Source organism: Podarcis muralis, chromosome 14 (genome assembly GCF_964188315.1).
Source record: "Podarcis muralis chromosome 14, rPodMur119.hap1.1, whole genome shotgun sequence".
Taxonomy (NCBI): Eukaryota; Metazoa; Chordata; class Lepidosauria; order Squamata; family Lacertidae; genus Podarcis; species Podarcis muralis.
This window is the reverse complement of record NC_135668.1, coordinates 4,526,916-4,541,680: the sequence shown is the minus strand read 5'-3', so window position 1 is coordinate 4,541,680 and position 14,765 is coordinate 4,526,916. Positions and strand designations below refer to the sequence as shown.

Below are 14,765 nucleotides of genomic sequence, written 5' to 3'. Positions count from 1 at the left end.
CATACCCAAGAGTGCCTGAGGCCAGTGGTTTGGACTTCATGGAGGCTGAGGCTGGCAACCCAGAGCCTGCAGAGTCTGAGACATGCTGTCTTCTGAACACAACTCACTGGAGTCACATGCCTCCCATATCTGCCCATCAGTGCAGAGGTAATATAAAGGAGCTCATCTTAAGGCTTGGGGTCAGTCCTGTAAGATCTTCAGACCAAGTGGGTGGAGCTTGGGAAAATGGGCTGGAGGAAGGAGACTCCACAGGCTTCAGTTAACCTCCAGGCTTTGTTGCTCAGTTGGAGCTATCCGTGGTGCTGCATTCAGAAACCTGCCTTGCCCATGTGTGTGTACCTGACGTGCATGAGTGAGAACACACTGTTTCCTGGTGGAATGTGCCCTTGGCCTCAGTTCCACCATCTGAACTACAGCTTAGCCACAGGACCTCTGTGATAATGAATGGGTCTCTGAGCATGTGGATAATTCATTCTCCACCCCTCTATTATTAGAATTCCAAGTCAGACCGTGTTTTCTATCACAGGTTTTAAGCACTAGAAACACTGAGGACCTCCTCATGTATCACATGATAGATTTCAACTCCAGGCTTGGAATAGCAGTACTGATGAAGAACAAAATTCAGCCAGAACTCTGGTACTGATGAAATTTGGCAGCAAGTCAATAGCAGGCTGGTTCAAGACACTTCAGTGTTCAAGGCAAAACTAGATTCTCTTTGCAGGCTTAATAATAATTACTGAAAGGGTGGAAATGATGGGCTCCATGCTGCAGCTTTCTTAAGAGTTTTGGTCTTTAATTAACTATTCATTTATTATTTCAAATATTTATAATCCAGCATTCAAAGACAGTGAATTTCTATGATGGCTATTTCACAGAGGGAACCAGGCAGACTGCTACAGGGAGGGCACTCTGCAGTTTTGGGGCCACCACTAAAAGGACCTGTCTCTTGTACCCGGCCCATCTGATTTCATGCAACAAGGGGGTGAAGAGGAGGACCCGTGATGCCAATTTAAAAGCAGAGGTATGTTTGTATGGGAGAAGATGTCTATTACAGTAATGCCTACGACCAAGTTATTTTAATAACCATAGTACTTTAAAATGACTCAGCAATGTCAGGGCTGGGTGCTGGCAAGTGGTTTGGAGAGAGTCAGAGAGGCAGCCAGGACTAAATGGCAATCAGGATCTGAGGACAACCAGGAGGCAAAGTCAGAGAAGAAGCCAAAAGTCAGGTCTGAAGAGCAGAAATGCCAGACTAGCTAGAACTCAGATAGACCTTGTTGCACAAACAAGCTCAGAGAGAAAAGGAGGAGCTTTATCTTCCTTCCTGTCTACTAGCCCAGTCTGCGTGTGTGGAGTCCGGCCAGATCTAGAAGGTTTTTCCCCAAGAGGCTGCAATTACGCTGCTCACCACAGGGGGAAGTGGTCAGCAGTTCCCAGCAAGCAACAACTCTGGGTGTGTCATTGCGCATGCATCTAATAGGTAGATACCGTCACCACTGGTTTCATAATTCATGTACCTGTATGAGGAAAACCTAAATAGTGCCCCTTTTCTATCAATTAACACAGGGTAAAATTCACCAATGTGGTTTAATCTGTGAGCCCCATTCGTGTGAATGGCAGCTGCACAAAAGCATGACAATATACAAAGTGTGAATATGTTGAAAGGTATCAATGTTTGGGACTTTGTTTACCAAAGAGGGGACAAGACAGAGGTGTACAAAATAACTAATGGCATTGGAGATGGTGGATGGAGAGAGGTTTTTCTCCTCTCTCATAACATTATACTTCATGCAGCCATCTAACGAAGCTGAATGTTGGGAAATTCTAAACAGTCAAAAGCCAGACTATGGAATTCAGTCCCAAAAGATTCAGTGATGGCCACCATCTTGGATGTCTTCAAAATAGGGTTAGACAAATTCATGAAGAAGGACAAAGCTTTTAATGGCTACCAGCCATGACGGCTATGTTCTACCTCTGAATACCAGTCTCTGGAAATCACAAATGAGCTTCTGGTCTGTTTGACCTTTGGCTGGCCACTATGAGAACAGGATGCTGGACTAGTTGGGCCTTTGCTCAGATTCCACAGTCAGGCTCTTCTCAGGCTCTATGAGGGCAACAAATGGATGTTGGAAAGCAAATGTATGTATCTCAGGTAAAGGTACCCCTGCCCGTACGGGCCAGTCTTGACAGACTCTAGGGTTGTGCGCCCATCTCACTCTATAGGCCGGGAGCCAGCGCTGTCCGCAGACACTTCCGCGTCACGTGGCCAGCGTAACAAGCTGCATCTGGCAAGCCAGCGCAGCACACGGAAACGCCGTTTACCTTCCCACCAGTAAGCGGTCCCTATTTATCTACTTGCACCTGGGGGTGCTTTCGAACTGCTAGGTTGGCAGGCGCTGGGACCGAGCAATGGGAGCGCACCCCGCCACAGGGATTTGAACCGCCGACCTTTCGATCGGCAAGTCCTAGGCACTGAGGCTTTAACCTATCAGGGAGCTGCAATTGGTCTATGTTGTGTGTACACTTGATTGGCAAACCAAGGGTGTGTGTGAAGCAGCTCTTGCTGTAGACGTTCACTGCCCATAAATGACTGGTAAGAAAGCTGTGAAGGGGACCCTTCTTGACACTGTCCCTTGTTGCTTTGCCTTAACTCAAGGCTTCATTACTTACTGTTCATACCCAAAAGGGATGTATGAAAAACCCAGGGAGACCCCTTCATTAAGGTAAAATGGCTCAGCAGAAAAGCACAATGAACTGCCTTCTGTTCCTTTGGAAATGATGGTTAAGTATAACATCAGCCTTCAGAAGAGACTCCATCCAATTAAAAGGAAATCATTTGTACAGAGTGGGGAAAGGGCAGAGAGAACACCCCCGCCCCCAAGAAATCATCCATCAGCTCTTTTTAATTTGAACTCAGCAGAATGCTTATGCCACTGAAGGGAACCACTTCTCTTCAGAGAGATACAAAAATTCAATTATTATGCAATTACATTATTTAAATGTATTTAAATACAAAGGCAATCTATGTCATCATCTTTTGTTCCTTCCCGTGTTGAGAGAGTGTTTTAACATCTGTAGCAGCCATATGAATTATTCTGCTGTTCAAGCGCAACAATCAAAATCGAAAAGGTGACACAGGGCAGCAACAGCCCACGACCACTTCTAGGTACCGGGAGCTCCACTAGGAGTTAAGGCAGGCCTCAACTTTGCAAGGTCACACACATGCATTTTGTTATTATATCACTACCCTGCGTATTGTTTGCTGAAGTACTCATATTTGCATGTTAGGGAAGACTCTGGGGGTACAAAGGAGCATTCGCCAGCTACAGAAAGAAAGGGTACTTGCTGGTACAGTACCTTGGTTTTTCTTTTTCAGAAAAAAAAACAACCCAACCCACAGATCCTGCAAAAACACTGCTTTAGCCTTTGAATAGTTGCACTGAGGGAAAAGTCAGAGGCAAGTTGTTCTGGACAAATCTCCACTCATGGCTAATGAAGGCCCCCTGCTTCATCAGAAGAGACCCTTTGGTTTTTCCTTCTGTGCTGCCTGGCATTTCTTAAAGGAAACAACAGACAATGCCACCACTGGCAGAGATTGCTTGCTGCAGATGCTGGATTGAGAGCCACAGTGTTCCCCTTGGTGGGAAGGAAGATTTTCAGCCATTCCACTGAAATATTTTATACAGAAACTGCACACAACTGCACAGAAGCTTAACGGGTGAAATAACAGTAAAACTAAAGCAAGGAATTCCCAGCAAGAAGAGAAATTAGCACATGAAGCATCAAGGTTCTAGTCTATTCCTCTCTCCTTGCCATGCTAGTGTTCTGCTTAGAGCAGCCTTCACCAATCTTCTGCCCTCTGGATGTTGTTGGACTACAACCCCCATAATCCTTAGTAAGCGTGGCTATATTCCTATCAAGCACAGCATCTTAGGTTTATGCTGGCTGGGGCTGATGGGAGCTGTAATCCAAAGCAGCTGGAGGGAACCAGCTACCTGAATCAGTATTCTTCAATCTTGGGTTCCTGGATGTACATAAGAAGGTCTTCCAAAGGATGATCCCCTGCCTCCAGTCTGAACTGATATGGTCCTCTCCACTACCACAGGTCTCTACCGCCTCACTTTACTGGGTGCATAGGTCAAACTGAGAGGGCACACTGTGAAGGAGCAGTGGCAACTGCTGTCCTTTGGTGAAATTCTCGTCGAGAGCTTTATAACACCATTACCTGCTTTCTCAACAAGAAAGCCCAGATCTGTTTTTGTGGGATCTTACCCCGTCTTCTCAGAACACAGCCTGAAAACCACTGGGCTGGAAGAGTTATCAAAGCAGCACACAACAGTTTAACCCAATGTGTAAAGATCGTTGGACCAACTTACTCTAAAAATCCAGGTTTGTGCTTGTGCTCAACATGAGGCCCAAACTGGATCTGCGCTTGGAAACCTCCAAATTCACACGCTTTCTCAAACGACACTGGATGGGAACCATTCAGAATATCATCACGAGCCTGGAAAGCAAGTGAAGAAAGAGTCCGTGTCATGTGTCTGCTTCATCACCTGAAGAGAATGCAGACTCCTGGCCTCTGACACCTGGATGCCAAAGATCCGCCAGTCATAGCAAATGTGATGGAGCTAGATATTGGCCTCAGTGGACAGTCTGTCCTGGAATAAGGCGCCTTCAAATGGTTCTTGATTACTGGTAAGTTCTGCTACATAAACCCCACTGAAATAAACAGGGGCTGTGCAAAAGCACTGTGGCTTGGTATTGCATCATCTGATGATGTCACTTGATGGCTCACATCTGAATGCACCACTGAAAGACACGTAGCAAGTTTAAAAAACAGCTTTTTAGTAGTTTCTGGGGAAACAGAAGATGTACACAGCTTTGTAAATACTGACATGGAGGTGAAGAGCATTAGGTGTTATCTGGAATATTTTTTATTATTTGATTAATTATTTAATTTCTATACCATTTAATATATTAAAAATATATCTAAGTGGAGTACAAAAAACTGAAGCTACAAGAGACAATTTAAATAAAATATTACAAAAAATGTAAAAATGTTGCATTAATACTAAATTCTATATCTATCTATCATCTATCTATCTATCATCTATCTATCTATCTATCTATCATTTCTATCATCTTCAGGCACACGCTCCCTCTCAGCCTCTGGGTTCTCAGCCAGGGTCCAAACAAACTCTCATCTCACTCACAAAAATCTCACAATGAGAAGTGTTCCTGGAAACAGTGGACATCACCCTAGTCTCTCAGTCTAGACTTGCTTTTTATGGACAGGCCCAAGGTGGATGGCACTTCCTCAGGCTGCCCACAGCTGTGTCCCATTCACTCTCCACTCCCAGTTCCAGGGGCAGCAGGTTTGCTGAGCTTCCCAGGGGCTCCAAAGCATGGGGAAATAGTACTATGCAGTACTATTAAATATGGACTCTAGCTTGACACACTCGCGTGTTACGAAAAAGGAGCAATGCAGCGAGCTCCTCCTGCTGGCTGGAATGCCAGACAGGATGTTGATGTTTGGGACTGTACCGTGGGAACAAAGGGACAGTCTATTCACTGTGCTGAGCACCGGATGTTAGCTCGGAGTGTCATCTGACCTGTACTGGAAGTACAGGAAATACAAGGGAGGAGTTTATCTCTCTGCTGTTGGTGTTAAGAGAGTGCAGACACGTTTCTCTGTACTGCTGAAAAGGACAGAAATAAAGGCATGTAAATACATTTCTGTCTGTCTCTTTCCCCTCCCTGGGGATAGCAGGGAGGAGGGAGGAGTAGCGTGCTCTTCTCAAGGTGAGGAGGATCGCTGATAGAGACCTTCGCCGGGAGTCGCAGACGGGGAGGTCAACAAGGAATCATAGCCGGGTGCCTGGAAAGTGGCCAATTCCTCTGTCAAGGCTCGAGATTCCAACATCGCGTTCCCCAGTGAGTTTTCACTCTTCTCTTTGCGTACCCCACTGTAACATCTTAATACAGTGGTACCTCAGGTTAAGAACTTAATTCGTTCTGGAGGTCTGTTCTTAACCTGAAACTGTTCTTAACCTGAAGCACCACTTTAGCTAATGGGGCCTCCTGCTGCCACCACGCTGCTGGAGCACGATTTCTGTTCTCATCCTGAAGCAAAGTACTTAACCTGAAGCACTATTTCTGGGTTAGCAGAGTCTGTAACCTGAAGCGCATGTAACCTGAAGCGTATGTAACCCGAGGTACCACTGTAAAATATAAAGAGGAAACAACTCTTTCAGGGAATGCGAGAGGAATGCGAGAGGATATGCGGAGTATGTGTGTGTGAGCGCGCATGAGGTAATGCTATCTGTACTTGATTTGGGACAGCATGTTCACACATCCATGCAGTTGTCAAGTCTAATTGTCTATAGCCAACATACATTATAATATAAACATAAAGCGCCTATGTGAAAAACACAGAGGGCAAAAAAGTTGGTCCAATACGGCAGGGATAAACCCTCAGAATACAAATAGACAGGATTTAGAAAATTCCTTTAGTTTAACACTTCCCCCTAACCTTTAGCATTAAAATGATTCAAAAAGGCCCCCTTATCTTATTTTGCAGCTAGTGGAAATAAAGGTACCTTATTAGCTGAAGAACTTATCTATACCAGCCAACAGTCAACTTATCTTAAAATTGTCTGATTTGCCTCCTAGGAAGCTCTGAAATGGAAGAATGAACTTAACCTTTCATGGATTACATAAAGGACAGAAAGATATAGTGGAGCACACCTTCCATTTGGCCTGTTCTACAGAAACAAAGAACATTCCTTTACTGGCCTATTAGAAAATCCAGCCCCATGGTATTCACACTTGTAAGTCACCCCTGGATGTTGCTGTGAACAAGTGATAAACATGTATGTCTGAACTGTAGCTCAAAGGCTTCTTTCTGTTCTGAAGCTGGGATAGCTGGCAAGAAGAGTAGGGCTTGGCTTGATGCAGAGCTGGAGAGGGATTTCTTGATTCCAGCTCTAGCATACCTGAACATAAAGCAGATTTAGTTGAACAGGGTCTCTCGAGTCCACATTCTGGTCTGAATAGAAGAATTTGCGTCTCAGCAGCAGCGTCTCGTTCTCGTCCACTCCTTGCTCCCGAAACGTTCGACTGTGATCTAACCAGTTTACTAAGCGGAGAAAGAAAAAAAGACTCACAATGTGCACATTACTATCACTCAGTCTCTGCCAACCTGATCCCCTTTGGACTACAATTCCCATCAGCTGTGCTAGCAGGGGCTGATGGGAGTTGAGGTCCAAAACATCTGGAGGGTGTCAGGTGGACACCTTTCTTTCTCCCTCTTCTTGCAATTGCAAGAGCTAGGCATTCCAACCAAAATATACACACACTGAGAAGTCAGTATTTCAGTAACATAGCCTTCCCCCACCAGGTGCCCCAGGTGTAGCTTGTCTCCAACTCCCATCAGTCTAAACCAGCATGGCCAGCAACTGGAGAGGGTGTCTGGAGCTATAGTCCAGCAACATCTAGAGGGTACCCGCTTTCAAGAACGTGAAATGAAATGGCAAATGTCTTGTCTATAATTCAAAGTATATACTAACAATGGATATATAAAAAAGGTAAAAGACCCCTGACAGTTAAGTCCAGTCACAGACGACTCTGGGGTTGCGGCGCTCATCTTGCTTTACTGGCCAAGGGAGCTTAAGTACATTGATTTCAGTGGGTCTTCCCTGAGTAGAACTTAGTTGGATACAACCCATAATTACTACCATCCAATGGCAGGGGTGTGTTTTTTCTGTTGTGAGGAAAGTTGCCACACCCCAGACTCATAACTACATATTGATCTATGCAATCCTCATGATTACGGCATTTGTCTGGAAAATGAAATTGGGCCAATATCCTGTCCAGGAACTATCAAGATTGCATAGTTTACTGTCATTGCGCCTAGGTATTTTGCACGTGCTAAGAATTATAGGGAAATGGATTTGGCCTTCAGAAGCCCTTTTTAAAAATTAACCCAAGAGGTGATTAAATGCCGCAGTCTCACTCTGCAGTTATCAAGCTCCTTTGAGAGCTGGCCTGAGCACTCAAAGCCTCACAGCACTTCCTCCACATTCCAGAACTACATGACGCCTCGTCCTCCCTGGCTGGAAGGATTCCAGTTATGTGGGGAAAACACTCAGCCCAGGCTGATTGAGCATGACAGTTGCCTGTCAGTGATGGGAAGGACCTTTCTGAGTCCCTGGCCCTGGATAGCAGCTGCCGCCAGTCAAAGCAACCAATACTGGGCCGGCCAGCCAGTCTGAATGGACATACGGCAGCTTCCAAGCTTCCTTGAAAGCAGCTGAATTGTTGCCACAAACAATGCAACTAGTTCCAACCTTTAGGGAACACTTATTTATTTAGTTCATAAAATTTATATACTGCTTGATTGTAACAAAAAAAACCAAAAAACAGCCTTGAAGTGGTTTACAAAATGAATGTAACAATGAAATAATCAGTAAAAAGACAGTTAAAAACAGCTGTTTAAAACATTTTTAAAAAATCAACAGTACACTAAAAACCAGATTTAAAAAAAAAGCAAATTTCTGCTTATCTGTATAGGCTTGCCTGAACAAAAATATTTTTAGCAAGTGCAAAAAAAAAAAAAAAAAAAATGTACAGGGAAAGTGCCTGCCTGGTGTCAATAGGCAGGGAGTTCCAAAGTGTAGGTGCTGCCATACTGGAAGATCAATTTCTTACAAATGTGCAACGAGTATTATGTGGAACCTGTACCAGGGCCAGTTCTGCAGACTGAAGCGGCTGAGTGGGCATCAGGGTTATACATCATATATGCAGCTCATGCTGAATTAAAGTTAAAAATGAACAGGATCACTGCAAAAGTCTTGTTTTGGTCTCATTTGACCTATTATAAATTTTGCTTTTGTTTCTCCTTTGCTCAGTTTGGATTTTTAACTGACAAGCAACTCTAAAACCTGCATGGGAGGTGAAGCTAGGATACACCAATGGAATTAAAATAAAATCAATAAAATAAAGAAGTCCTTGCCCCTGCCAAGTTGTGCATGGTGAATTATCATCTTGGATCACTGTCAGAGTTACAGAACAAAGTGAGGATTGTTTTAGCTTCCTTTGCAAACACTATTGATATTTTGGACTGCAGATTCCAGCATATGAAAGCAGCTCACTGCATTGACCTCCAGCATCTAAGGTGAATAAGGCCACACACACACACACACACACACACACACAGACACACACACAGCCCACACCTAAATAGCACTTCTTACTCTAGTAAGAGAAGTGGGCAGCAAGGGACCCCAGGCTGGTCAAAAGCCAATTCTAGAAGGGGGGAAAGGCAGCGGGGGAGGCAAGGAAGGAGGAAAGGCGGAGGATAAAGAATATGTGTAGTAGTCGCCTGGGAACCTCCGTTGTTCCATTGCAATATATAAAGGATCCTACCCTTGCATGCCATGCCTTTTATCAAATCAAACAGCTGATTCTGGATTCTCATTCGCTAACCTGGTTTAGTGCACACTTATAGGCACACACCAAATAAGTGGGGAAACGTCTCTGTATTTTTATGCTCAGATTTACGAGCACATGTGAAAGGCGAAAGGATGATGTGATCTTGGGTATGCAATTATATTTATATGGCGCCATCAGGGTGTGCCTAGTGCATTGTAAAAAATGGAAGAGGATATCACCCTCAATCATTTTGCCCACCCACCCACTGCAAAGCTCAGTGGATAACCTGGGCAAGGTGTCACCATTCCTGCAACAGGTCCTTCGGGGTCAGAAGCCATAGCGTTGCTAGAATCTGAATCTCAAAAGAATCAGTCCTAGGGGCAGTCCTTATCACCCACCTACAGCTGCAGAACAGCTAGCTCCTTGGAGGGTAATGGGGGTCACACAAAGCCCAGGCCAGCCATCTTCCATAAGACCTCAGGAAGGCTTCTGCAACTTGCTGAAGCAACAGTTCCCTTCTAGGCAGGGCTCTGTCCAGGGTCCTGACCTCGCCTAGCTCAAATGGGGCTCTGCCGCATCAGCTGCTATGTTAACGAGGCATCACAACCATAGAACCTGCTCCCTGGACAGCAAAGGTCCCAACCCCAAGGAGCATGCATGGTAAAATATCAGAGAAAGCGATGAAGGCAGGGGTAAAACAATGGAAGCAATGTGCAGTTGTTTCTGTTGGATGGACTTTGGGGGCTTAGCTACCAAGGGCTTTGGATGGCGATTAGGGGGGTTGTGCAAAAGGCTTCGTGGAAGCAGCAGTCAGAAGCAGCGCTTACTGTACAGCAGGACCAAGATTTATAAATAAAGTTAAAGTATTTTCCAGTTTCCCAACACATTCAAACATCCATGTTCTTCAACACCGGACATTCTTTAACATTTATGCACTTCGGTTCACACACAGTGCTAATCTGTGGTTTAGCAAACTGGTTTAATAAACCATAGCTTGCTTGCTTATCTGAATCCTTCCTAACTATGGTTTGTTTATTGCAAACAAAAAATGAAACGGAGCCACGGTTTCTTGTTAGGTTTAATGAACCTTAAGAATGCTGCAAACCTGGAAGTAGGTATTTTGGTTTGTGAACTTTGCCTTGGAAGCAGGACATGTTCCGCTTCCTGTTGAGTGTGTTCCATTTGTAAATTGAGTCCCCTCCTCTTTATCTGGGCTGGGTTGAATTAGTAGGGTGAATCTTCCTAATGGTTCATCCACTGATGGACTGTATGGGGATTCCAGGGTCAGCATAGAGGCACATGAGCAGCATGATACATTATGGGCCCTTGTGTCTGTCAGTGGGGCGATTTCCCTAAGTCCTGTTGCTTCTACATTATCTGCAGCCTCTTTGTTTCGCTGGTCCTTTTTCTGTTCTAGGGACCGTTTATTCTGGATCTTTTTTGGAGTCTGGGGAGAATCTTGTAAGTCTACTGACTCTCTTAACTGAGTCATAGTCCCCTTTTTCTGTGGGGTATTTAAATCGGGTCTTGTTGCTATGGAGAGGGAGGTTTCACTCCTCTGGCATTTGCTGTTCTTAGCTGAGCTCTTTATTGCACCAAAGTAATTATTGCTCATTATGCTTGTTCCTTGCGTCTTAGTTTGCACAATGGAGGGCACATACTGTCTTTAAAAACTCTTGTCAATAATATTTGGTACTTTGCCAAATGATCTCGCATGTGCAAAACCTTAGTTGGAGTTCTATTCTGGTGAAACTTGATAACTAATCTTTTCTGGTAGTTGTTCCTTGGCAGCCAATATACGTTTTTAAAGTCTAAAATTGATTGTTCACAGTGGAGAATTTGGCTCACAAGAAATACAAGACAAACCTGGGGGCACCTAAATACCCTGGCTAACACACTACCAATTGCATGCCTTCTTTAAAAAAACCCAGTAGTAAAATCAGCAGCAACTAGGCCCTTGACCACCTTTGAAAATCTTCTCCTAACAACAAAGGGACAAGGCAAAGGGATGGTATCCATAATATACAAAATACTGGTCCAAAATTCCACAAGCTCCCTTGACACAATCAAAAAACAATGGGAGCACGACATAGGCCATTAAAGTAACCCACCCTATGGACTAGAATGTGGTCTAAACCTCCCTTTAAATCTATCTCAGCCAAAAGAAGGGAACTCACACTGAAACTCACATACAGATGGTACTTAACGCCACGGAAACTGGCGTTGATACACCCAGGAACCTCACGAAAATGTTGGAGAGACTGCATCTCTACAGGCACATACCTCCACATGTGGTGGAAATGCTCCCAAATCCAACCCTTCTGGACAAATGTCCTACAAGATATATGCAAAGTGACTAAACAAGTATTAGAACTCACCCCAGAACTGGCCCTACTGAAGATTTTCCAAGATCCTATTAACCACTCACATTACAAAGAGCTTATGGCCGACCTACTCTCAGCCTCATAGACTGGGGAGACCTGTCAGGAGTGAACAAGGACAACTGGTACCAAGTCGTATGGGAAACAGCCTTACTAGAAAAGCTAACCAACAAACTGAAACTGATACGGGGACAAATATAAGAGGATACCTTCACCCCAGTATGGATCCCCTTTATCACATACACAGCCCAACAAGACAACAACAAGAACCCATCAACAGCATATGAATCAATTTGGCTTACTTGACCCAACAAGTCCTCCTCCCCTCACAATTGCAAACAAACCCCACTGCAGTCAACCACAGACAACCAACCACACCCTGCCCCCCCATACCTCTCATTACCAAGGAAACGTAATAAGTGAATAGAAAGAGACCATATCCAGTGGACCCTGGCACAATCCCCACCCCCTTCTCTTCTCAACCTTATACTGCATACAAGACTAATGTCTCACAACAAATGTAAATGATCTATAGAAAACACAACCTGATAAAGAGACAATGCACGTACTTTTGTAAACTAAGAAAACCTTTAACACAAAGTATTAAACATACACACAGTCTGATTTTCTGCAAGTCAGAGCTATGGTTAATTCACTTCTGTTTTCAGAGACTGTCACCAACTTCAGTTTCTATTTATTCTGACAAGTCATAGGTTGGGAACATGTTGAGCATCCTCTGTAGGACCACAGTTGCCATCATTCCTGGACACACTGCCTAGGGCTGATGGGAGTTGGAGTCCAGCAAAATATGAAAGGCCACAGAATTCCACTGGGAAACACAACTTACGGTCATCATCCGTGTGCAGCTTTGCCTTTAATTTCTCCATTTTTTTTTCATCTCGCAGCAGCGTCCGATCTTTCTTCAGGGTCCCTGTGCCCTCCTCTTTCTTTTCTTCGTTGCTCTCCTGGATTAAGGAGTATTCTTCGTAGTTGGTTATTCCTGGAATTGCAAGAACAAACTAAGCCTGCTTATTCAACACAGCTATTTGGTCCGAAACCACATCCTCGTTTAAAGCAAGCAAGAAAACCCCAAACACAGTTCTTTTAGAATTCTGCTGCTCTGCCCCGGGGAACTCCATGGCCTAGTTTGGATGTAGTGCTAGTTCTCAAAGTTGGGTCCTACAACTCCCATCATCCCTAGCTTGCAAGACCAGCAGTCAGGGGTAATGGGAGTTGTAGTCCAACAACAGATGGGAACGCAAGTTTGAGAAACACTGTCCTAGATGTGGGAAGCAGGGCCCTTGCCATCAGCTCTGCTGAAAGACCAGCTCCACCAGATGCATCCTACCCCTGAAAGTTTCCATTCCAGCTGCTCATTATAAAAACTAATATTTAACTTTAAGAATTGGCTCCTGAGCTGGCTCCTGCCTTCCTCTCCCCTGAACATCCTTTTTTCCGTTTGTGCTGTGTCTTTCGGACTGTAAGCTTACAGACAGGGGCAACGTTGTTTTAATTGACCGTGCATAAGCTTCCGCAAGAGGCTTCTGGGCTGGAGAGTGGGGTACAGGTGCTCTAAAGAAACAACTAAGAACACACCCCAGCAACTTCCAGAGTGGCCGAGGGAAGGAGCCCTTTAGTTTTAGCTCTGAGTCACGGGTTGGCCAACATGCTGGCTGCAAATCTTCCACCTGGGAACACATCTTGGAAGAATAGAAAATTGAAGCAATTCGTGGCACAAGTGGGGAACCTAAGTTCCAAAGGACAAATGTGGCCCTCCAAGCTTGCCAGTCTGGGCCCCAGAACTGCCTGCAGGCCATGCCTCTCCTCCAACCTGCTCTGCGTATCTTCAAGGCCTTCTGCCTGGCTGGAATGCAACCCTGGACCAGGGCAATGCCTCTTCCTTGCATGGATGGACTGTGAAGGTGCATGGGGATATAGAAAGTTTTGTATGACTTGTGTGCTTTTAACTTGGGCATGTGGCAAAAATAAAATTGAGGTGGAAAGGGGTCAGGGTTCTGGGAGAAATGACTTTGGCAATCCCACACTCCATTGAACCCAATGGGTTTTGATTATATGTGATTTTGGCTGTAGGTGTGACCCCCTGGAACGTAAATCCTGCATAAGTTGTGGGCTTATTGTACAAAGAGCCACATTCATGGACCCCTCTCCACTTTTGTCTCAGACCTCCAGAATGTGGTTCATGGCTGAGGAATGCCATTCGCAACCTCCTGGTGCATAACTCGGATCAGAAGCTCAAGTTTCCAGGACAGCCTTTTTTTTTAGAATGGAGATCATGCATCAAGGTTCAAGACCCCAGCTGTTGTCCCCACCCCCACCCCCGCCAAATTCACCAGCAAGTTCCATTTACACTCACTTAGCACCCTTTCTTTTTCTTCTGGAGTTGTTATTCCTACCAGGACAGGCAGTAAAAGGTGAGAAGAAGAAGAGTTTGGATTTGATATCCCGCCTTTCCCTCCCTTTAAGGAGTCTCCAAGCGGCTAACATTCTCCTTTCCCTTCCTCCCCCACAACAAACACTCTGTGAGGTGAGTGGGGCTGAGAGACTTCAGAGAAGTGTGACTGGCCCAAGGTCACCCAGCAGCTGCATGTGGAGGAGCGGAGACGCGAACCCGATTCCCCAGATTACGAGTCTATCCCAGATTACTACACCACACTGAGGTTTAGGCCTGGGGACCCCAATGGCTATTTCTCCTCACAGGAAAATCTATCCTACAAAATGGAGTTAATGGCACCCTCGGCCTCACCTATCCGGCTGCAAATGGTCACCAGCAGTTCTCCCACAGTTTTAGAGTCGTCCACCATCACCGTCTTTACCGACCCGTCCAGCATCCGGATCTTCTGCGGCCTTTGCTTCTTCTTGTATTCCAAAATATCCTAGGAAGTGAGTCACAGGGACACTTTTAAGAATATGTCAGAGGCAGACCCAGCTGAC

At 45.0% G+C, this 14,765-nt stretch overlaps 1 protein-coding gene across 5 annotated transcripts in view; it reads right to left on the bottom strand.

The window, feature by feature from the left end:
• TLN2 (talin 2) overlaps positions 1-14,765 on the bottom strand; it is a 168,092-nt gene that overhangs the window by 87,801 nt on the left and 65,526 nt on the right. For all 5 annotated transcript variants that reach the window (XM_077918925.1, XM_077918928.1, XM_028706935.2 and 2 more), the window contains exons 4-7: positions 14,578-14,707; positions 12,661-12,813; positions 6,996-7,138; positions 4,377-4,504 (exon numbers count right to left, since the gene is read on the bottom strand). In XM_077918925.1, the coding sequence (XP_077775051.1) occupies positions 4,377-4,504; positions 6,996-7,138; positions 12,661-12,813; positions 14,578-14,707 (554 nt within the window). The remainder of the gene's footprint in view (positions 1-4,376; positions 4,505-6,995; positions 7,139-12,660; positions 12,814-14,577; positions 14,708-14,765) is intronic.